Source organism: Exophiala mesophila, assembly GCF_000836275.1.
Source record: "Exophiala mesophila strain CBS 40295 unplaced genomic scaffold supercont1.3, whole genome shotgun sequence".
Classification (NCBI taxonomy): Eukaryota; Fungi; Ascomycota; class Eurotiomycetes; order Chaetothyriales; family Herpotrichiellaceae; genus Exophiala; species Exophiala mesophila.
In genome coordinates this window covers 2,586,087-2,609,158 of record NW_015622506.1, presented here as the reverse complement: position 1 = coordinate 2,609,158, position 23,072 = coordinate 2,586,087, and the positions used below count along the sequence as shown (strand labels likewise).

Below are 23,072 nucleotides of genomic sequence, written 5' to 3'. Positions count from 1 at the left end.
TTGGCGCTAACCATGTCGGGTAATATCGACTCGCTATTTTTGCCGCTTCTTCTTCTGTGTGTCATCGACTGGACTTGATATGCGACAAAATATTATCATTCGCAGCGACACACTTTCTCTTGGATGAGTCGATGGGTCAAGGGGAAGAGGTGGAATATATAAGAGTCACCCTGGCTATTTGCTGGTTTCCAGGACAAATTATCCCATCCTTGACAAGGGTATTCTTTGGTTCGACATTACACACTTGATTACTGGATATTTAAATATTCACCATGCCGGCCATTCCACCCACCAAGCTGGTTGCCCTACAATCCAACCCCGACAATGTCCGGAACATTTGTATTCTTGCCCATGTCGACCATGGAAAGACTTCTCTTAGCGACTCACTTATTGCCACCAATGGCATCATTTCACCCAAGATGGCAGGCAAAGTCCGATATCTTGACTCGAGACCTGACGAGCAGATACGAGGTATCACCATGGAGAGCAGTGCTATCAGTTTATACTTCAGCATGATGCGCCGACAACAGGAAGGTGCAGAGCCCACCAAGCAGGAATACTTGATCAATCTGATTGACAGTCCTGGACATATTGATTTCTCATCTGAGGTCAGCACCGCTTCTAGGCTGTGTGATGCAGCTGTGGTACTTGTCGACGCCGTCGAGGGCGTTTGTTCCCAGACCGTCACTGTCTTGCGACAGGTATGGCTGGAGAAACTCAAACCCTTACTCGTCATCAACAAGATTGATCGCCTAATCACCGAACTCAAAATGACTCCAGCAGAAGCCTATTCACATCTGGAAAGAGTCTTGGAGGGCGTCAATGCTGTCATTGGTGGATTTTTCCAAGGCGAGCGCATGGAAGAGGATCTTCAGTGGCGAGAGAGAGTCGACCAGAAACGTGCCGCCAGGGAACAACAGAAGCAGGATGCTCTCGATGACAACGCCTCGGACACCGACTTAGAGCAACAGTTTGAAGAGCGTGACGATGAAGATCTCTATTTTGCACCCGAGAAGAACAACGTCATATTTGCGAGTGCCATTGATGGATGGGCCTTTACTGTGCGACAATTTGCCGGCATCTACGAAAAGAAACTGGGCATTAAGCGCGCCGTCCTCGAAAAGGTCCTCTGGGGCGACTTTTACCTGGATCCCAAATCTAAAAAGGTCCTCGGCCAGAAGCATCTCAAAGGAAGAAACCTGAAACCTATATTTGTGCAACTGGTGCTCGACCCCATATGGCAGGCCTACGACGCAACTGTTGGTATAAACGGAGGCCGAGGTGATCCTGCCCTATTGGAGAAAATCACTAAATCCCTTTCCATCACATTACCACCACATATCGCCCGGTCTCGCGACTCCAAGTCGATTCTTCAAGCCGTCTTTTCTTCGTGGCTGCCACTATCAACCGCACTATTGGTTTCTGTCATTGAATACCTTCCTAGCCCTCCTGTCGCCCAGGCAACACGCTTGCCCGACATGATTGAGAATCTGGTGGGCTCTAACAGCACCCATCAATCCTTGAAAGACTCGATGATCAATTTCAACACAGAACCATCTGCACCGGTTGTCGCATACGTCAGCAAAATGGTGGCAATCCCAGAAAGCGAACTCCCCTCGAAACGACGAAAACTAGGAGCCACCTTGACGGCAGATGAAGCTCGCGAACTCGGTCGACAGAAACGTGCAGAGATTGCAAAAGCCCAAGCAGAAGCAGACGGTGGAGCGACCGTTGAAGGAGTCACGAGTGCCCTAAATACAACCCGGATAGGAGAAGAACAAGAAGGCGACGAAACCACAGAGCAACCAGAAGATCCAGAACATCTCATTGGATTTGCTCGTCTGTACTCTGGAACATTATCAGTTGGAGATGAAGTCTATGTTTTACCTCCAAAGTTCAATCCAGCGCAACCCCACGCATCGCCTGAACCGAAAAAGGTAAAAGTAACTGCACTCTACCTGCTCATGGGCCGTGGATTGGAACCTCTAGAAAAGGTCCCAGCCGGCGTGGTGTTCGGTATCGAAGGTCTCGAGGGACACATCCTCAAGACTGGCACACTCTGTTCTCAACTCGAGGGCAGCATCAACTTGGCTGGAATCTCCACCCTCAGCCAACCGATCGTCCGTGTTGCCCTGGAACCCACTAACCCCATGGACCTGAACAAAATGATCAAGGGACTGAAACTGCTCGAACAAAGCGACCCTTGCGCCGTTTATGAACAGATGCCTAGCGGCGAGCATGTGATTCTCACCGCGGGAGAACTCCATCTCGAACGATGTCTTAAAGACCTTCGCGAACGATTCGCCAAATGTGACGTCCAACCAGGCGAACCGATCGTGCCATATCGCGAAACCATCGTAAAAGCAGAAGAAATGGAACCACCCAAGAACAAAGACCTGCCGCGCGGAACCGGCATTGCCGTCACAGCCTCCAAGACTCTATCAGTCAGACTACACGTCCAGCCTCTACCAGCCAATGTCACCGAATTCCTCATTAAGAACGGAGCATCGATCCGTCGACTATATGCCGAGAAACAAGCTCAGGAAGACGGCACCAAACTCTCAGACGAGAGCGAAAAGAACGATTCCGTAGACCTAGGTAACGATCTAGGCACCGAACGAAACAACCTCACGCTCGCGCAATTCAAGACCCAACTCCAAGAAGCATTCGACGAAAGCAAAGAAGACAAAGATGTCTGGAATAAAGTCATCAGCCGGATATGCGCATTCGGACCTCGAAGAGTAGGGCCTAATCTATTCATCGACGCCACCGGCAAAGACACATGCAAACGGTTCCTGCTCGACCAGCACGAGAACCACAACCAGACGACAGGATCGAACGGCACCGCTGCAAACACCGAAACCGAAACTGAGACCGAGACCGAAGGCGGTTTCTCAACGATCGACTTCTCCGACACCATCGCATATGCATTCCAACTCGCAACGGCTCAGGGCCCACTCTGTCGCGAACCAACACAAGGAGTAGCGGTATTCCTCGAGGAAATCCGACACGAACAACAACAGCAACAACAACCTGGCTCTGGAGGAGACACACCCGCAGCATCAGAAACAACGATTGAATCCGGCCGTCTAACCGGCGAATTAATCACATCGGTACGCGAAGCCATCCGGTCCGCATTCCTCGACTGGTCACCCCGTATTTTGCTCGCCATGTACAGCTGCACCATCCAAGCAACACCGGAAGTTTTGGGACGTGTATATTCCGTCCTCACGAGACGGCGGGGCTCTATCCTATCGGAATCACTCCTTGAAGGAACACCTTATTTCACGATTGAAGCTACCTTACCGGTCGCAGAGTCGTTTGGGTTTAGTGAGGAGATTCGCAAGAGGACTTCGGGTCTGGCTCAGCCGATGTTGAAGTTTGTGGGGTTTCAGGTCTTGGATGATGTGGATCCGTTCTGGGTTCCCAGGAGTGAAGAGGAACTCGAGGATTTGGGCGTTCATGGTGAACGGGAGAATGTGGCCAAGAAGTATGTGGATCTGGTGAGGAGGAGGAAGGGGTTGCTGATCAGAGGGGCGAGGGGTGGGAGGGATGCAGAGAAGCAGAAGACTTTGAAGACGAATTAGATGAGATGCAGGGTTTCAATGAATGAATGAATGTGTTGTGTTTGGCTACAATGACGCTGAGTAGGTAGTCTCACTATGTCAACATCATGTTGTTCGATGTCATGTCTGAAGATGTGGATGGACTACAACAAACATGCAATCTCACCCTCATCGACAGACCTCGTGAGCTGTGGACTTCCACCAAGCGATTCAGCTGGACAAATGTAGAGATACAGCTATCAGGCTATACTGCTGCTGCGTACTCGAGTAAAGATAGTCCATCATAAAATCCTGAAGATCTTCATAACTCTTCAAACCCATGTGGAATTCAGCAACAAAGGCCGCACGCACCAAAAACCAAGACTCCTCTGGCTCCCCTTGCGCGGCGAAAAGACCAGTCATGAGAACCCAAAGAAGAAGCGAGTTCTCCAGTAAAGCCGAAGACTTTGGAGGCGGAGAAGATGGCGAGCTCGTTGTAGACGATTGAGGAGTACACACGGTCTCAAAACCCTCGTATCGCGGCACTTCTGGTGATGATGTTGGGGCCCAACTTGTGTCAATGCCAGACAATGCCTCTTGAAGACGGCGCATGTTTGGCTGAGCAGTTCGAAATGACATTCGATTGGTGCAGCGAACGACCACCAAGAAAAGGGCAAGGCGTAATGCTTCAGTCTTCATGGTATCGGAGCCGTATGAGAGACTGGCAGGAAGGAGAAGGAGACGATGAGAAATCGCCCGCATGCGTTTGCACATCCAATCTGCGTCAGATCTGGTCGCGTCTGAAGTGCGCCAGACGTATTTTGCCACAGTAAGGCAATCGAGAGTGTCTCGAAAAATAGAGGCGAGATCGGGGTGGATGAGGTCAGCTTGTAGAGCTTGCTCCAAGCCACGACCAAGGCTGTGATGTAGAGTTGTAGACGCATCGGCAAGAAAGTCGACATATTGTGGCATAATCGAATCGGACGGGCGGCATGAATCAGGAACGGGGCTGTGCGAACTTGCAGTCGGTTGACGCCGGCCAGAAGCATAATCAGCGAGTTCGTGTTTGATGAACGACAGACGTGCATGATTCAGAGGGCCTGGGTCGAACAAGAGGTCAAATTGAGGGATCCAGCCGGTCTCAATTGAAATCATCCTATCGATGTTGAAGAGTCCCTCTCCTATGAAGGCATCTAGGGGGTCAGTGGCATCGAGGAAATGTATCAATGACTTGGCAGCCCGAATGTGAGTAGCAGCGGCTTCAAATTGCTGGGAAATGCATGCTGCGAGAGCGAGAGCATGCATACCGCGCACGAGAACATTTCGGGGCGAGTCCTTTGTTTGACACTCTTGCATTTGCTCTCTCACTGCTGCGAGGGCAATCTGCGTGTACGTCTCTGGGCTCGCATTGCCAATAAATGGGATTCGAGAGATGTAAAACATACGCGCGGACATGACTACCAATAGTCCGGCTAGATCAACTTTAACATGCATGCAACGAGCAAACAAAGCCTCCCGAACTTTGTGGTAGCGGCGTCCTGGTTGCAGGTGGGGAGGAAGGACCTCAGCCTTGTCGTTATGGGAACCAGTTGCAGACATGACAATATGGTATCTGATGAGGGCTTCCACGCTTCGAGTCAAGGGTATTGGCGTGGCCGAGAATGGGTCAGCCGCGGAGGCGGGGATATAGTTTTGGGTTGGGATGCTTTGACCCCGGTTCCGAAAGCGTGATATCCATTCTTTGGAGGATGTGAATTTTGGAAGGTCGAGTACAGGATTTTGACCATGTGATTGGGTTTCGGGGCCTGCTATAACACTCGACTTGGGTAGTAGTGTATTTTGCCATGTATGGAGGTTTCTGTTAAGGGAGCAAAAGGTTAGCGCCACATGCTTAGGTTGAAAGCACCTGTGCGAATAGGGGCGTATCTCGCTCGCATGAGTTCGGATCAGGTGGTAACTGAGCCGACCGACTTGTCCCAAACAGAGTCAGAGCACATCACTGGCCATACTTCTGTGTGTGAATGGCTGACCGGGAGATCATACATACCTTTGATTCGACGATCGACGCGGTCTAGATCTCCCTGAGGCTGGAAGAGACGATTTTGCAGGCAAAGTACCTTGCTGGCTAGAATCTTCCACCGGAGGACTGTCCTTTTTGGCAGTCCCCAATCTCTGTTTCTGCACGAACCGAAAAATGCGTTGACTTTCTCCTCTATCACTCGATGATAGTGAGCCCGATTCACCTCCTTTATTGATCCATAAGAACGCCTTTTCACCTGAGGGTTTTGCTGCGGACATACTGCTCTCGCCAAAATGGGCCTCAAATAGGCGTTGAAGAAGTCGCGAGTGACATGATGGAAAACGCACTTATAGAAGAAGTCGACAAGTCGCCAAGATCTTGAGCCCCAAACCCACGGAGAAGCGAAGCCATTCTGTTCTGTATACATAATGGCTGGTTACAATTTTGATTAGAAGGATTTCACATGTCGTTGATGCCGAGATCTGTACTTACACATCTGCAGGCCGAATCGAGGCCTTCCCTCGTTTGGAAGTGCGGGCAGCAATGCTGATTGGTAAGTTCGAGACCAAGAAAGGTTGGAGCCAGTTGCACGATGACAAAGAAATGGTGTAATACGACCGTCAAGGCTTGTCCAAAGACCACTGCAAGACGACGAGACTCACCTGCATCCAAGGTATCTCTATGCAACGTACCTTTAGCATAATATCAGAGAGAGTGTAGATTGCTGCAATGGGCAGTGGGATGGGGTTAGTTTAAGTCTGTCTTCTTGTCTGTCTTCTTCTTGAGGGTGCCGAAGTCAGGAAGCAGTCATGATACATCAAAACGCGCACCTGCCGTTGATCTCCTTCAAAGTCTGGGCATGCAAGGCTGCGCACGTGACGGCGCTTCCCCAATCTCAAACAACTCAATTTATTTTCTACAGCCTCGTCCCAATCCTCAAATCTCCAGATCTCGAGCACAAACTGCACCAGCCATCTTCTTTAGCATGGCCACCACGTTCACGCAGAGATAGAGACATCATTAGTGTCGATATCAATATCTCTAGGTCAATCGACCACCCACCATCAACCATGACTTCAGCCGTCGTGCCCGGCCAAATCCTCGCCGCTGCCAACTCTCACCAACCCGGCGACGGTACACATATCTACGAAAACAACATCCTCGCCTCAATAGTAGGCCGTTCACTCATCACCCCGGCCGCGACAAAAACATCCAAACCCACCGTGTCAGTCTCCCGTTTCGACTCTCAACAACCCTGCTCCTCTTCCATCGCAAGCCCCAACGCCTCAACTGGCAGCCTTCCCACCGTCGGCTCCATCGTCCTCTGTCGTGTAAGTCGAGTGCAACAACGGCAACTCTCAGCATCCATCCTCGTGGTCAACCCTTCACCCCACGATATCCTCGCCTATACACAACTCACAGACGACGATCTACAATTTCAAGCTGTATTGCGAAAGGAAGATATCCGCGCGTATGAGAAAGATAAGGTTGTCATGAATGACAGTTATCGAGTCGGGGATATCATTCGAGCTACGGTGATTAGTTTGGGAGATGAACGGAATTATTACATCAGTACGGCGGGAAATGATTATGGTGTGGTGGTGGCGACGAGCGAGGTGGGAAATGCCATGGTTCCTTCAAGTTGGAAGGAAATGAAGGATGTGGTGACGGGGAAGGGTGAAAGCAGAAAAGTGGCTAAACCGGCTGGCACTTAGACTGATTGACATGATGCCTTGGCCTGGATTTGTGTCAAGCATCAAACGACTGATGAACAAGCACATGCCCCATGCACATGAGCGGGTACGGGTTGCACCATTCATGTGTTCCTCGACCACGATCACAAACATGAAACTGGAACTGCAGGGTTGTTGCGAAGATGTCGCCTAATTCTGACCAGATTATGCTGAAGGCCGCCTCGTGAGCAAAAGCCACAAGGTATGAGAGCCGCAAAAATGCTTGAAGAACTTGGTAGGTGGACATTGGCAACGACCAACTTTGTCGAAATCCAGCGGCCCACCGTTGATGGCTGGTTGAAGACTCGTAAACAACCAAGCAAGTACAATTCTGCTTCCCCCTTTCTCACATCATCGATCATCCACCGCCCACTTTCCACTCCGAATCTGTCTCTCCTCTTCTATCTTTCTCTCAATCCACCTCTCCAGTATCCATGGTCACGACCTTTTTCAATGTCAGACTGTGTTCGTCACGTGAGGAAGATTATGTGCCTGTATGTTATTATCAACAGTAGACATCTCCCTCGGCATTATCCAGGTCTGACACGCTTTCATTATCATGCGTTGATCAGAAAGAGTTTCTACTACGAGGGGACAGTCAGACACCTGCAGTCAGTGATTGGTCAGTATGTAGAGAACCAGGAATGACATCCAAAAGCTGCCTCCACAATCTGTATCATTTAATTACTGCAATCGTTAAAACGATGTGAGCCTGCAATACAAAATTCGCTTCCGTAAAATCCACCATCAAGGTGGTGATAATGGCTCGAAACAAGTCATACAACAAAGGCCCAACAATGGTTTGATTTTCCGTCGTTGGTGACGCCATGCCTGGTCTTCTCCCACACTCCTTCTCTGTCCATCCGTCCCGACTCCAAAAGTCCGCGCGCCATCGACGCATCCAGAACGCCTCGCTATGCCGCCGGCCCATCCCAGTGGCTTCCATCATATGCTGTGGAAAGATGCGGCAGTGCGTGCTCAGTCTTCGCATGAGAATAAGTGTTGTCAAATCCTGATCCTGCAAAGCACCCCTACATAAACTTATCCCTCGACCAATGTCTGTTTGGGCCCTTTGCCCAGCAGTTCCAGAGATCGTCGTGCAAGTGCAATCACTTCGCCCTCGCCCTCTTCACCTTCTTCGTCGTCAGACTCGACATGCTTGTCGGCAATCGTCTTGACCATTTGAATAATGTCTTCGGCCTTTGCCACAAGGCTCACAAGCTTCTTGTCCTCGGATTCGAGAAGTTGCAGCAAGGTCCAGATGGCAATGTGTTGAAAGGTCGGATCGCCACTTTGCAGGAATCGCTTCAGATAGCCGTGAATGCCGCCATTTGGCTCAGACCAATCGCGAACAAAGATTGAGTAGTCGCCGACTTTGGATGATAGATTGCCCAAAGCTGCCGCGCTGTTACCTTGGACTTCAACACTGTCCGAATCTGTCAACGGGATGAGCACTTCAAAGACACCGAGCTTCAACAGGTGTGATTTGAGTTCATCGCTCAATGCCAAGACAGCAATAGCTGCTGTCATCTCAGACTGAACGCTCAACGGGACTGACAAGACTAGCTCTTTGCACTTTTGAACTGCACCGGCCTCTAGTACAAGCTGCTTGTTCCGGTCCGAGCTGGCAGCAAGGTTTCTCAAGGTCGAGATGGCGTGGCACTGGATCTCTTCGTTGTCTGTGGATCCAAGGAGCTCAACAAGAGGCTTCAAGAAGCCTGCATCAATGATAGGAGATTCGTTCAGGGGGTGGATGGATATGTTTCGAATGCAAGCGACGGCGGAGAGGATCAAGGGGAGGTATGATGATTGAAGAAGCCGGAGTAATGGGTGCAAGCCTCTGGCTCGCACAATTTCGAGTTGATATTTCTCGTCGGATGCAAGATTTCGGAGGGCAAGGGCAGCCTGACACTGTACTTTAGGTGTCCCAGAGTCCATTAGGGATACCAAAGACTGCACCAAACGTGATTCGGTTTGCGCAAGCTTCTTCCTGTTGGAAGCATCAACTGCGATGTTGCTGAGTGCAGTTGTGCAGTAGTATTGAACATCTGTGTCGGGGGAGGATAGAAGCTGCACGAGGACGGGAATAGCACCAGCATTGACAAGCTGTTGACGGTTGTCATCTGAGGCTCGTTAGAGTACGTCTTCAGCCTGAAATGTACGACGAGCACCCACCTGAATGTGTCATGTTGAGCAGAGCACCAGTGGCGTTTCTTTGAACACGCATATCTTTCGACTTTGCGAGCCTTGTCAGTGGTCCCAAGGCTCCCGAACGAGCAATTTTAGCCTTGTTCTCTTCATGGGTAGCGAGGTTGGTGATGCAACCAACAGCATTGCATTGAACTTCGACATTTGGAGACATCATTTGTCGGATGAGCGGTGACAGACCCCCGAGCTGTACTATAGCGACCTTGTTCTCGGCTGGGAGTGATCAGTCGAGTCCAGATATCGTCACATGGCAGAACTTACTGTTCACGGCCAAGTTCCCTAACGCGGCACTTGCGGCTCTTTGCACTTCAATGTCTGGGTTTTGTAGCAGGAACAAAATGGGCTCGAGCGTGTCTCGATCCACCTCTCGAACATCTTATATCTGTATTAGCCTCGCTGCCTGGCGGCAGGGTCAAAGAACAACGCACCTCTTTCTGTGATTTCAGCAAATGTAAGGCTGGCACTCCTTTGGAGATCGACATTGTCCGAATAGACAAGGGTGCTAAGGGCTCGAAGTGGTTCGCCGGAGAAGAAGTCTGTCTCGCCTCGCTAGGTGGAGATTAGAATAAGCTTTGGAGGGAAGCGGGGAGAAAGAGCATGTATACATTTTCGAGGTATTGTAGAAGATCGGCAACAGCTTCTCTTTCACTGTCTGCGAGGGCAGGCTCGTAGAGGTTATCCTTGGGCCGGCCTAACTAGAAGTTAGTTGATGATTTGGTGGCTGTCGGGCAGGGAGGAGAAAGCGGACCTTTGCAGCAGGAAGAAAGGGTATTGCCCATGTCGAGGAGCAAGTCCCTCGGGGGACGGGAGCAGAGGATAGAGGGTAATGCCGCTCAAGGGTGGATCTGCGCGATGAGCAGTGATGGATATGGTGAAAGTGTTCAACTCATGAGATGGAGGACGTGCGGCAGGGCGACCGATGTACAGAGGGCGAGAGATACGTGATGAAAAGATGTTGGGGGATCCTAACTCTTGATGCGTGTCTGTGACTGCGAAGGTTGCTGGTTTGATGAAGCTCGATGAGCTGTTGATGGTAGGTTTTGGTGAATGGGGAGAAGGAGAGGAGGAGAGTTGTTGTTGTTGTTGTTGCTGATCGAGTCGATGCCGTAGACGTGAAGGTGAGAGTTGTGAGGAAGCCGCGGAGCAGCCGCAACTCAGATGATGTTATCCAAGACGCAGGTACTACTGAAGGTGCCGAAGTTGTCCTTGACAATCAACGTGAGTTGCCTCAATGGGAATGCATGCTTCTGACGGAGAGAAGAGATGGAAATCAAAAGGCTGCAGGCAATACTCGAACGGTGAATGACCGCGAGGAGGTTGCGGGATGGTTTCTTAGTCTGGAGATGGAGCTGCCGACACGTGTGGACGTAGACTGGGCGACTGGGTGACTGGTGGGCGGGACCGAGGAGTCGTGTTTGGTCTTTGGCTTTCCTCGAAGCCCGGAAGGGCCGAGGGCTAGGCTGTTAGGCTTACTCCGTAGAGCCTTGAGTGTTGGAAGTACTGTGCACTGCCTAGCTTAAGCCGTCTAGGCATTAGCTCAGTTGTCCGTTGGAGTCAACAAAGCGTCCAAGGCACACCGTTGGCGGCGTCCGGCGCCGCCCACTCCCAAGTGTTTTTAGGCAGTCCCTAGGTGCCTCAAAGCCAAGTTAGCACCCACGACGGAGTACTCCGTACATGCCAAAAGGACCACAGCCATTATTGTTTGGTGGCCAACACTTTGGATCGAAACTCTCGCCTCCGGGAGAGGCGGGGTCACCTGACTGTCTCGAAGGCGAGTTTTGGGTGGACGCGGAGTGTCTGGCCACAGTCAGTCTTTCACATGCCATGGAGGAAAACTACGCGTATGACGTTTAACCCACCTTCAGTATACTGTAGTACCATAAGTAGGTACTCCGTGCTACACAAAAAATTTACTAGAAATTGTACTCCATACCTTTCGCATTGGATCACATGATTTCGTGATAAGAAGTATACATAGATTCAACAGAATATTATCATGTATTAGGTTTTCATATAAATACTTCAATAAAATCGCTATATATAGGTATCTCTCGAGCCTCTACAGGCGAGTGTCGTGATTTCCATTTCTCCACGCAATGCCGAATGATGTGAATTCAAGTTCGCTGATTATTGTTGGAAGTGCTGATCGCAGTATAGAAAAAAGATTCGTGTCTGACCATGTCATCGTCAAAGACTAGTGTCGATGAGAAGCGTAGATCTAGTGGTGCACGAAGAGGGGTCCCTTTCGGATGATGGGGCCATAGAAGGTGTCAGGCTCCTGGATTTGGTCGGCTGGCAAGGGCTTGAGTTGCTCGAGAGCCTTCTTGAAGAACTTCTTGGTCTTGCTCTCAGTGGGGGTGAAGTGAGAGTCTGCGGACGCGGAGGATGCGCGCCGGGATGATTGCGCTGACTTTTCGGCGTCAATCTGAGCCCTCTTGAGGTTGTAGTATCCTGAGTAGATCATGTTGATGGTTGAGGGGTGTTGGGTTTGTTTGGTTGATTGATTGAATGGTAGAGTTATCTGATTGGTAGTAGTATGCAATGATTTGCTTTTGCTTGTATGGTAGTACTGATGCTGGAATGGGGAACTCATGATACAGAGGACAGCATCAAGGGGGTATATATACTGTTTACCTTGTACGAAAATTTCTCAATCAATGGACTCAAAACATGTCAATATGACACCATTCCAGGATCTCAAAGACATCGACGTAAGAAAACCACGCCTTGTTGCATGATTGCTTTGAAAACATTCAAGTCACAGGGGGGTTGATGGGAGATGTTTGAGGCCAGAGTTTAGGCGCAGGAGCCAATCAATTGAGGCTGTGCTCACGCCCTGCCACGACATTCCGTGTATGCTTAACGTTAGGGGATTCTTGTGTGTCAGCGATGGCAACACTCCGAGTAGTCCTTCTGTTAGCGGTTGTCGTGTGTCATAGCCAACCACGTTGCGAAAATTTTGCTTGGAAAATTCTGCTTAACTAAGCCTCCAAAGGCAATTATGGAGTAGAGCCACTCAGGAGGCGTGGAGCAGTTGGAGCCAGTGCTTAAACCTAGAGTAACCGTGAGCAAACTAGATTTATCCATTGTTCGAGGGGAATGTGGGAAAATAGAAATTGGAGAGGGATGGGATGGACCCGGCGTCTATGGAATGATGTCAGTCATCTTCAGCCGCCAACAACCGCCATCTTTTCGCTTGTCAGCAGACACGACAGATGGATGTGATTGGAAGTTAATCCTTGTACTGTCGCGCCCTCCGTCACGAGGCATTTTTTTCTTGAAATAGCCAAAATAATATGTCCAGCCCAAATAGGCACATCACGTGTTTCACGTGCCCGGGTCAATGATCAGCCAGACATTACGGAGTACTCCGTAGAGTGAGTGCACGTGCCTAGTTGCCATCTATTATTCTAGAACCTCGCATCTTGAAACCTGGTCTTTGCGTACAATGTGACTCTCTACCTAAGTATAGAAGTCGAAAGTCCTACCTATTGTTGTCCAAGCGGCTGATCAGCCTCAAGGCTTCGCGGTAGCCAAAGTGCCTTGGATTATCAATACAATATCCCAATGACTCACGGACTCCCTAAAACCTATGCCTATTCATAGCTTCACCTTGCACCTTGATGTCTGGGGCAGATGAGGTGTCATTTCACTTGATGTTTCTGGATGCCATGGTCCGTGACATTGGACTAGATGACACTATCATCATGGTCGCTGTTTCTGGTGGTTTCTTCGATAGGAAACAAACCAACGACTTACGCGACAAGAGTGCGACTTGTCTTCCGGCAATCCGCCATGAGACAGAAGTCGAACCGTAGAGGACATTGCTGATGTGGAAATGGAACCGGAGAGGAAATTGCTGATGTGGAAATGCATCGCCGCAGCCTCAGCTGCTCCCCCCTTGTAATTGCCTGATGAAGTTGACACATATTTGCACAAATGAAGAATTAATGCCTCTTACCAAGGCAGTTGTTCAGTAAAGACGGGTTTTGCCGGCGTCCCCCCTGACCCATGTGAAAATACAACTTGTTCGTAGAATACCCACCCAGCAAACCTTGACGATATTTGTGGAGTAATACAAGAATGTGAAATCTGGGGAGATCAATACCTTCGCTTTTGCCTCGGGTCGTCGTACCCATCGTTGTCGTATTGTCGCTTGCGAGAACCGTAGTCCTCATTTCTTCGACTGCCACCACCGCCGTAGCGATCTCGATCTCTGTCGCGGTCGCGGTCGCGGTCTCGATCTCCACCTCGGTCACGATCCCTATCTCGATCGCGGTCTCGGTCTCGGTCTCGGTCTCGGTCACGGTCACGGTCGCGATCGCGCTCCTCATAGCCACGGTCTCGTCCACCCAAGGGGTCCCGATTGCTCCCTGTTCCTCCACGTTGGTCTCGACCTCCTCCGTAACCATTTCGTCGATCGTCGTAGCTACCGCCGCCTCCGTAGCCGCCACTCCGGCCACCGGGACCACTAGGAGCATTGGGCGGCGGAGGTCCACTCTGATAGCCACCTCGTCCACCGAAACCACCACCGCCTTGATAGCCAATGCCACCACGTCCACCACCGAAGCCTCCTCTGTCGCCTCGGAAACCGCCTCGGAAGCCACCTCCGCGACCGCCAAAGCCGCCACGGAAGTTTCCACCGCCTTGGAACCCTTGGCCAAACATTGGTTTGGGAGGAATTCTAGTGTATCCGCGACCACCAAGTCCTCCACCAAATCTGCGAGGTCGCCATCCAGGTACCATGCGACCGCGTTCGACGTCCACTACCACTCGGCGATCTTTGATGCGAAGACCTTCTGTTTCTTTGTAGGCAGCTATAATGAGTGACACGCGTCAGGGTTAGTCTTCTGTTCATCTTACCATTGAATGTGGGGAAGTGAGAGGGAGGGGAAAACAATCAACGGGAATTTGTGCACGGAAAATAATTACCTCTCATGTCTTTTTCTCGCTCATAGACAACAAAAGCGTAACCTCTATGAGGTTTCTTGGGTTTGGGGTTTGTTTCATCTTTGACGATTCGGATTCTCTCGATTGGGCCAAATCTGCCAAACTCACGCTCCAAGTCACTTTCCTTGACTTCGTAGCTTAGACGGCCAACAAAAAGAGTTTTGGCTGCGTCGCCTTTGATCTTGGGATCTTCACTGGGCTTGTACTCAGGGAAATCCGCTTTCTGGAAATCAAGCTGTCGCTGTTTCTGTTCAAGTCGCTTACGATCGCGTGCTTGCAACCACGATTCGGAAGGATGGTATTCATCTGTTGCTTTGTATTCTTCCAACTGTGGTAGAAATGCGGCCAAGCCTGACAGTTCTGAGACCTTTGTTGCCCGCTCTTCAGGGCCGTTGTCTTGTGGAGGGATATATCGTAGGGGTGGTCGCGGTTGGAAAAGGGCGAGCAATTGGGGAGGGAGTTTGTCCGTCATCTTTGCGTCAATCCTAAGACTGAGATGGAAAAAGGATTGACTGCGCTCATCGACGCGTCAACTGTAGTCGACCGCGTAGAAAGTGGAAGGGAGTGTGTGAAACAGGATGATGAAGTGGCAGCTTGAATGTCTCAAGCGAAAGAATCCCTCGAATCAGAAGATGAAGGCAGCTATATCTTGGCGTAAAGTCACGTGACCTTGAGTGTGTGATTCACCATCTTTCACTTAACGCGACAAGACTCTTTCTTCACACCACAGGTGTTCTGATCTTCTACAAAGATACCTTCATTTACTGATGCAGGCAAATTATCAAATTACTTTATCAATCCAGTAACACCACCACTTTCTTCGCGCTAACCCCTGCATTGAGTATATCAACTGCGTTCTGCAGGCTTTCCAGTCCTTTCCCAGCGACCAAGGGCGTTGGAGCAGGAACAAACGTCCCATTCTCGAGCGCCTTAGGTAAGAAATCTTCGAAAATTGCCCTGCTCACGTGGTTTTTGAGGATAGACAGAGCATACACCTGCTTCATGTTCACACCAGCTGGGGGCTCGGGGAATCCAGGTGTGACCGTGGCCACGAACTTGTTGACCACGGATGAATCAGCCAGTTGAGCTACAATATCGACGCAGGGTTTCCAAGCAGCCCCACCCACGGCATCGAAAACACCAACAAAGGTCTTGCCTTTCAGGGCGGCGACGATATCCGCAACCACAGAGCCGTCGTTGTAGTCAAAAACGTTGATTGCGCCGGTGCCGAGCTTGGTGACAATGTCGAAATTATGACGAGACGCAGTGGTGATGACTTCGTATCCGGCGGCCTTAGCCAATTGGATTGCACTGCTCCCGACACTGGAGGCGCCGCCCCATATCAAGACGACCTGTCCAGTGTTGTCCCGTTTCGCAAGCGAGGGCAGCTGCAAGCCCAAGAAATCCGGGTGGAAGAGCCCAGAAGAGGCTGTAGCAACAGCCAATGGAAGCACAACGGCGCGATCATAGCTGACTGCGTCGGGAATCTCGCTCGTCATGTCGGTCCGCAAGATAGTGTAGGCTTGGAATGCCTTCTCCGTGTCGAGTTTCGAATCAAATCCTGCAGTGTTGCCCAGCACACGGTCGCCTGGCTTGAACCGAGTTACTTGCGGCCCTACGGAGACGACTTCTCCAGCAACATCCTCTCCTAAGACGGTAGGGTACTTTAGAGGGTAAAAAGCCTTTGATTGAAGCTTCCCATCGATAGGATTGACGGCGATGGCTCGATTTCTGATTAAGATCTGATTTGCCTCTGGAACCCCAACAGGGGCTGTCTTGATTTCAAATGGACGAGCGTAGGCTGCTGTGAGCCAAGCGGCGGTATTTTCTACCATTTTGCGCTGTCGTAGTAAGAGTTTTGCCAGGTTGAATAGATCAAGTATGTGACTTGAAGCAACAGAAGGCCGGGAATGTGTTGAGAGTGGTGCAATTTGCTTCTGAAGCTTTTGAAGGGTGAATCATGCTGCCTTTTATAAGCCCCTGGCGACGAGCCTAGTCGAACTGAGTTCCACATAGTTGATACCATGTGGAAGCGTCACTTAAGTCCGTCCATGCTTTGTACTCCCTCATGGGCTTCGTGGGCTGGGAGTATGGAGGGCGCAACGCTAGCCCAAAATAGTTAGATCAAGTGGCTCGAATAGATCCCAGTTCCGAGAACCTTGATGCCGTAAGCAGGTGACAATCGAGCACAGATTTGCTTTTACGGATATAAGTTCGCCTATAGCTCGGTCTAAGGGGAATAGCCCAACCCCGAAGCCCGAAATGCAGTGGTGTGGGCGAGGTTGGATGAATAATGCTGCCAATGCACTCAGTGAGTGAGTTCAGGAAGTGCATATCCATGTCGTCACGAATGCATCCCTTTCATCTACCCCAGGAAGCCTGACCACACAATTACGATTGCACTCATCAAAGAGTCGTGGTCAATTTCTCGCGCCTGTCAAGATTAACATTAGCTTATTCATGATAAATAGCTCTAGTCGTCATTTACCTCTGCTAGCACGCTGGCATGTCCAATACCCATGCAAGATCCAATCCATGAAAGACAGTCTCGCATATATTGTTTGGTTGGCTCAGGAAGGAATGGCAAGTTGGAAGCGATGTGTAGAGGGTGTGTGAGAAGTAACCCACCGATTGCTCGGCCGGGATGCTTTATCTGTTCGCTGGTAGACAGATCTTTGATAAAATCCGGTAAGCTTTCCACCAGGTGGAAGGGAATTGAAGATATCATGTCATCAGCAAGACTTCTCGCGGTTTCTGATAACCTATCAACGTCGGCAGACATTTCGCAGGCCTGCCAGACTCTGTGCATAAGCGCAATGAGCAAAAGGCGAGCCGTCCGAAAGACGTTCCATACGTGAGCGACGTAGAGATCAAAATAGGTGTCCACGTTCCCAGCCCAGTATCCAACCTCGGTTTTGTCCTGTTTTTGACTTCTGGGGACGCTCGAAATTGTCGTAGAGCGAAACTCAGGACGTCGAGAGGTTTGCCATCGTGCCAACCTCTGATTCATCGCATTGCACTGGTCTTTTATCAGCAGGTAGTCCTGCAAGGTCGAACAGCTATTGCTTCTTTCCCACAAGTCGTTCAAAGAGAGAAGCAAGTCATCCAGGCTTTCGTCAGGTCTGGTTGCTGAAGGAACAGAAAATAGGGCGGCTATTTTTTGAGGTTTCTCAATCGTAGTGGGTTGTTTAGATGATGTCTGGCCAACAGTGGCATTCCGTGTGGTCTTCAAGCCCTTCTGTCTAACTGTTCGCAGCAAGTACAAAGGTGAGTTGCCCATATCGGTGAGTGCGGCTAGTCCTTTAGCATGGACATCATGTTTACCAGGCTCAACATCATTGGCGATGATAATCTGTGAAGCGTTAGATCTGACTGGATGTCCAGCGGATTTTGAGACCGCCATCCTCCCATCCTTACCTGATAGAGCCCCAACAGCATAGCCAATCTCATTGTTTCATTGTTATGAGCCTGGTGTGAATCCTGGATCGTCTTTGCCAGTGAGCCAAGAAGGTCTTGATGATATGTTTCGGCCCTTTGTACGAAGTACGGTCTATTCATTTGCTTGCCCAGAGAGGCACAAGATATTGCCTGGCATGCCTTGACAACATCCGAGGATAGACCAAGAGAGACAGCCAGATCTTCAAGGCCCGATAGATAGCCTAGTGATAGAGAATGATGTCCTGGAATGATACAATATTCGTAGAAGAATGCTTGTAACGAATAGAGGTTACTCTGGGCTAGAGACACTTCTAGGGGAAAGCCGTCACTAGGGACCGGGGAGCCCGGTATAGGGACACGCTTGGGAAGGCTGCATTTTCGTGCAATCGAGGGTTTTGGCCATGTGTCAGAATCACCGAGCGCCTCGTGTTGTCTGAAGATTGATTCCGGGTTGGACTCGTAGCCACCACAAATGCGGTTGCCTTTGGTGCATCTCAGACAGTACTAAGAGACTCATCAGCCGTGCTCCAGGTCGACAGGGGAAGGTCTGTAGAGGATCTGCAGGAGAGTAGTATCAACTCAACCCCATGTCTACCACCGCCATACGGATCCAACGTACCGGGCGAGTTTCGTCACACTATTCATCAATCAGCCACCAGAATCGAAGGATACCGAGCATTCAAGCGGGAGAGTTTCACCTTTTTCCTGCGCCGTTTACATGAGACACAACCCCGTGAGGGGCCTTGGTAAACCATCTGAGGCGATTATGTCCATCCGGTGGAATCAGAAAGTGACTCGCTATATCAAGGATGACGACGATGATGTAGGAAGCCAGGAAATCCTCGCTTATGATCCACCGTAACCACGTGACTCAATACATTACTGCCGAACATCAATGCCAGACATGCAGCTCAGACGAGAGTGAGAACCAAGCGTGGTGCGTTCATCATTCTCGTTCGACTTGAGAGATCGAACATCAGTCTCCAGCTATCAACAGAAATGATCGACAATGCTCTATCTACAAGATGGGACTTGGCTGGTATAATTCATCAAATAAACATATGCCTATAAACAGCTGCCTGGCCGGTACAAAGCTTCAACCCCAACGGACGATCACCTCGCTTCCCCAGGTTTTCCCTTTGCGGCAGACGTATTCGGATCCCAGTCGTGGAACTAGATGACGTTGTTACTATTCTCAGATATTCCCACCTAATACTCTACCTGCCGAAAACGCCTTGTTATGTGCCTTGCAGCATTATACCCAATGTGTCGACGCTATCGGAATGCTTGGGCACGATTTAGAGGAAGCATAGTGGACTCAACTCTCCAGTCAACTTGTGTGTTTGTTCTGGCGAGTCGATGATCACCGTTTCCATTCTTACTCTATAATATTTGGGATAATTGGGTCGGTGAGAATTTTTCTGGACAAGTCCAAACATAGATACTCATCAGTCCGAGTACGACGATGGCACGAGGCGAATGATCCATCTGATCACCATGAACCAAGACTCAAGGCATCAACGAATGTGAGAAAAATATTGTGATCAAATCTGCCTTGACCATCTCTATAAGTGAGCCCTCTTCCCTGATCAGACATGGGTTGTCAACAACTATCTCGCAATATTCCCTATACCTGCCTCACCCTCGTCATGTTCAACCTGCTAGGAGTATTTGCCGTGGCTCTCGCGCTTCCTGAAATCATTCTCGGCGCTCCACAACCTTACTGCAAACCCATCCCTGGTTCTTCAGACTGGCCGGCGCCATCTGAATGGCAAAAGCTCAATGACACACTGCAAGGACGTCTCGTCGCCCCCGTGCCTCCTGGTGAGGTGTGTCAAACTTCAAGCGCAAGCTTCTCGAACGAGACTTGCGGATATGTGCTTTCTCAATGGACCAACTCAACTTGGCATGCCTCCAATGGATTCACCTCGGGGTATAACGACGTGACATGTCTGCCTGATTCAAGAGCACCTTGCTCTGCTGATGGATATCCCGCTTACTTTGTCAATGCGACTGAAGCGGCCCATGTTCAGGCGGGTGTTGAATTTGCCCACCGCACTGGGATCAGGCTCATCGTCAAGGGCACAGGCCACGACTACCAAGGAAGGCGAGTCGAAGAAAAGCTGGAAGTTAGGACACGGATGGCTAACTGTGTCACAGATCGGCTGCTCGCGATGCCATCTCGATATACACGCACAACATGAAGGGCGTCCAAGTCAACCAAGAAGATGAACGTGCAACCAAGTATGGTGGTGTTGCTTCGATCAAGATCGCTGCGGGCTCGGTGATGAAGGACATCTATGGTGTGGCCGCTATGAACAACCTCACTGTTGTTGGTGGTGCCGATGCCAACGTCGGCATTGGAGGTTGGCTCACTGGTGGTGGCCATTCGCCCATCAGTAGCAAGTATGGCCTTGGAGTCGACCAGGTTCTAGAAATCGAGGCTGTGATTGCAAATGGGACCCTAGTGACAGTCAACGAACACCACAATCCAGACTTGTTCTGGGCATTGAGAGGAGTATGCTTTACCAACTCGGGTTCCCTGTATCCGTGCCTCGACTAACTCATGTGTCCAGGGCGGCGGCTCGACTTTTGCAGTCATCACATCTGTGACGATGCTGGCGTTCCCCTCACTTCCCGTCATCACGTACGAGTTCGCGTACAACACAACCGTGAACAGCAACACGTATTGGGATCTGGTGACATATTTCCATACACAACTTCCAAACCTCTCTGATCATGGCGTCATGGGATATTATTGGGCAACACCAGACGCCAGTGCAGCAATAGGCGAAACCGACCCTGCCATTCAAGCCAAGGTCTTTGGCGCATGGTTTCTTCCTGGAGACACCTTTGAAGATGCCCATGCAACACTAGAGGAATTTGAGAAGAATCTGAAGAGCAAGTCTCAAGACTGGGAAGACGAAGTCCGAATTTCTAGCCTTGCCGCTCCTCCATTGGATATCAGCACTCTCCTAAGCCTGTTTTCTGGAGGTACTGTAGGATCGGAGGTTCGTCTAGGGTCGTGGCTTCTGGGACGTGAGGCTCTGACCAACGATACCGAAACACTGAAAACGGCTCTGCAAAAGACCAACACGATTCCCCAGGACATTTTACTCGGGCATGTGGTGGCTGGCAATGGTGTTAAGAATGCCACGATTGTTGGAGGAAGCAACTCGGTCCTACCTGCGTGGAGAAATGCCATCACACATGTTGGTAAGTTACGACGCAACCGTCAAATATGAACAATACCATCTAATCCTTGTGTCGCAGTTCTTCCGAGAAGCTGGGCACCTCTCAATGTGACCCAGAAAGAAGAGATGACGACCTATCTTCGCGACGTGGAGGTCGAGGCTCTCCGCCAACTGGATCCTGAATCCGGGGCGTACATGAATGAAGCAGATCCAACTGAGCCAAACTGGCAGAAGGCCTTTTGGGGTAACAATTACGAAAGATTGCTGGAGGTGAAGAATGAATGGGATCCTGATGGCGTCTTCTGGTGCAAGCCATGCGTTGGGCACGAGCAATGGACTGTTCAAAGCAATTATGGCATCGAGGGGGCGATTGGTCAGACACCAGGACGGATTTGTCGCAATGATGACTCAAGAAGAAGAGTCTGAATCGGACCAAGGGCTTAATATTGGTGCCATATCATGTATCACGATGGACATGGCGCGATGAAGTTGTATACTCTATGACAAATGTTCAGTACAATCATTCTTAGCACAACTTACTGCTTAGCTAGGCTCACGCCATATTGACTCTGTCGACAGAATAGTCTCCCTCAGGTTTATTGCTTTGAGGAGAAGAAATGACGAGCAAACATTAGATGTGGTGGCCAGCCTCGCCAGAATATCCATCCTTTCAAATGACCAAGTATTTCCCCCAAATCTGCTGCGTCATTCACTCCACCATGGTCATCATGCTCATTTATCCTAAATCAGGACTAGCTCTCTGCAGCCTCGTCGAAACTGCGACAATTCGAGCTTCGGCTCCATGATCGATCTACTTGAATTATTTCCCGCGCACTCTTTCAATCCAGCGACGTCTTACCACCACCACCACCACCCACGACATCACTGTCAATCACCACTCTGCCCGATCAGGAGGGGGGGCTTTAGTTGAAGAAAACCGCAAGCCGGATTCAATCCATCCAATACGCCCGCCATGCCGGCGGTTGGGCTAAAAACCGTTACTACGGCACGAGTGAGTCTCAAGAACCCGTTCCAATCGGACATTGAATTCCCAATCTATGCAACATCGACCACTAACCACCCACCTCCTTCCACTTTATAGAACGGCGTCGGCGCATTCATATTACAATGCAAACGCCTTGACCTACACTACTGCGACTGGGCCGGGTCATCCAAAGGAATGAATTCATTCCTCACTTCTCCTCTCCTCTCAAAACTCAGCACCACATACCCACAGACCGAAATCCGTGTTAGTCCTCGACCGGGCCGTCACCCGGTATTGCGCGCCACATATATCAACGGGCGTGAAAAAGCAGTCTGTGTGCGAAATCAGACGAAGCAGGAGATTTGGGATAAAGTACAGTTTTTGCTGGCCAATAGTGGAAAGAAGAATGTCAAGGTTGGGTCGAAGAAGGTGATTAGTACGAATGAAAATGTTAGAGGGATTTGGAGTCCTATGCATGGTGGTATTAAGGCGATTTGAGCTGGGTGTTTGGAAGGAAACTGAGATGGGGGTTGATGGTGGTGTGTATGGAGTCGGGACTGAGATTCGAGATCCGAGAATTGAGACCTAGGACTGGCAGGGTTGCTGGTTGTTGGGTCTTGAGGCATGATCGAAGTTAGGCTGTGGCTGACGCCACGCTGGAGAGCCACTATTGTTGGATCGCGATCAGTGATATCAAGAAGAGGAGGTGTATGACACACTCTCTGGCTCATACCATACGCCATTGTACTTCTGCCTAAGGCACATGCATATGCCAAAGGGTCCCGGGAAATGTCCACTCGAGACATCTTGCTGGACAACCTGAAGATACAGCTCAACGGACAATGAGGAGGATGAGCTACCATGGAAGACGAACCGTGGTTAATCATTGTACAAAGAACATCACAGGCATTTACTTCCAAAGAAGAATCAGCATGTATTTTACGACATCAAGAGCCCGGTCTTCGATCAGGAATGTAAGAAAAGCTTAGACGTGAAGTG

At 50.1% G+C, this 23,072-nt stretch overlaps 10 protein-coding genes across 11 annotated transcripts; 4 read left to right on the top strand and 6 right to left on the bottom strand.

Moving 5' to 3' along the window:
• Positions 1-85: 85 nt before the first annotated feature.
• Positions 86-3,784, top strand: PV10_04525 (uncharacterized protein). The gene has a single exon (XM_016369086.1). The coding sequence runs from the start codon at positions 273-275 to the stop codon at positions 3,585-3,587; it is 3,315 nt and encodes a 1,104-aa protein (XP_016224874.1). The 5' UTR covers positions 86-272; the 3' UTR covers positions 3,588-3,784.
• On the bottom strand, positions 3,612-6,322 carry PV10_04524 (uncharacterized protein). Its single transcript, XM_016369085.1, has 3 exons — positions 6,058-6,322; positions 5,593-5,997; positions 3,612-5,403 (listed from the first exon to the last, which is right to left on the bottom strand). The coding sequence occupies exons 2-3, from the start codon at positions 5,841-5,843 to the stop codon at positions 3,777-3,779; spliced, it is 1,878 nt and encodes a 625-aa protein (XP_016224873.1). The 5' UTR covers positions 5,844-5,997; positions 6,058-6,322; the 3' UTR covers positions 3,612-3,776.
• Positions 6,323-6,517: 195 nt separating this feature from the next.
• On the top strand, positions 6,518-8,014 carry PV10_04523 (uncharacterized protein). Its single transcript, XM_016369084.1, has one exon. The coding sequence runs from the start codon at positions 6,636-6,638 to the stop codon at positions 7,278-7,280; it is 645 nt and encodes a 214-aa protein (XP_016224872.1). The 5' UTR covers positions 6,518-6,635; the 3' UTR covers positions 7,281-8,014.
• On the bottom strand, positions 7,905-11,305 carry PV10_04522 (vacuolar protein 8). Its single transcript, XM_016369083.1, has 6 exons — positions 10,255-11,305; positions 10,112-10,197; positions 9,935-10,055; positions 9,768-9,881; positions 9,474-9,719; positions 7,905-9,421 (listed from the first exon to the last, which is right to left on the bottom strand). Exons 1-6 carry the CDS (start codon positions 10,283-10,285, stop codon positions 8,340-8,342), a joined length of 1,680 nt encoding a protein of 559 aa, XP_016224871.1. The 5' UTR covers positions 10,286-11,305; the 3' UTR covers positions 7,905-8,339.
• A 180-nt stretch (positions 11,306-11,485) lies between these two features.
• On the bottom strand, positions 11,486-12,519 carry PV10_04521 (uncharacterized protein). The gene has a single exon (XM_016369082.1). It carries the CDS (start codon positions 12,097-12,099, stop codon positions 11,725-11,727), a length of 375 nt encoding a protein of 124 aa, XP_016224870.1. The 5' UTR covers positions 12,100-12,519; the 3' UTR covers positions 11,486-11,724.
• A 408-nt stretch (positions 12,520-12,927) lies between these two features.
• On the bottom strand, positions 12,928-15,056 carry PV10_04520 (uncharacterized protein). Its single transcript, XM_016369081.1, has 2 exons — positions 14,439-15,056; positions 12,928-14,323 (listed from the first exon to the last, which is right to left on the bottom strand). Exons 1-2 carry the CDS (start codon positions 14,926-14,928, stop codon positions 13,608-13,610), a joined length of 1,206 nt encoding a protein of 401 aa, XP_016224869.1. The 5' UTR covers positions 14,929-15,056; the 3' UTR covers positions 12,928-13,607.
• Positions 15,057-15,250: 194 nt separating this feature from the next.
• On the bottom strand, positions 15,251-16,291 carry PV10_04519 (uncharacterized protein; the record flags this gene model as incomplete). Its single annotated transcript, XM_016369080.1, has 1 exon — positions 15,251-16,291. One exon carries the CDS (start codon positions 16,289-16,291, stop codon positions 15,251-15,253), a length of 1,041 nt encoding a protein of 346 aa, XP_016224868.1.
• A 530-nt stretch (positions 16,292-16,821) lies between these two features.
• On the bottom strand, positions 16,822-18,649 carry PV10_04518 (uncharacterized protein; the record flags this gene model as incomplete). The annotated part of the gene is made up of 5 exons (XM_016369079.1): positions 16,822-16,890; positions 16,945-17,808; positions 17,874-18,398; positions 18,514-18,531; positions 18,593-18,649. 5 exons carry the CDS (start codon positions 18,647-18,649, stop codon positions 16,822-16,824), a joined length of 1,533 nt encoding a protein of 510 aa, XP_016224867.1.
• A 215-nt stretch (positions 18,650-18,864) lies between these two features.
• Positions 18,865-21,665, top strand: PV10_04517. 2 transcript variants are annotated; one of them, XM_016369077.1, is made up of 4 exons: positions 18,865-20,001; positions 20,055-20,412; positions 20,471-21,110; positions 21,168-21,665. In XM_016369077.1, exons 1-4 carry the CDS (start codon positions 19,490-19,492, stop codon positions 21,512-21,514), a joined length of 1,857 nt encoding a protein of 618 aa, XP_016224865.1. In that variant the 5' UTR covers positions 18,865-19,489; the 3' UTR covers positions 21,515-21,665. The 2 variants fall into 2 exon arrangements, with proteins under 2 accessions (XP_016224865.1, XP_016224866.1); XM_016369078.1 differs by having other exon boundaries at positions 20,471-21,665.
• A 257-nt stretch (positions 21,666-21,922) lies between these two features.
• Positions 21,923-23,068, top strand: PV10_04516 (uncharacterized protein). The gene is made up of 2 exons (XM_016369076.1): positions 21,923-22,100; positions 22,191-23,068. Exons 1-2 carry the CDS (start codon positions 22,062-22,064, stop codon positions 22,569-22,571), a joined length of 420 nt encoding a protein of 139 aa, XP_016224864.1. The 5' UTR covers positions 21,923-22,061; the 3' UTR covers positions 22,572-23,068.
• Positions 23,069-23,072: the final 4 nt, after the last annotated feature.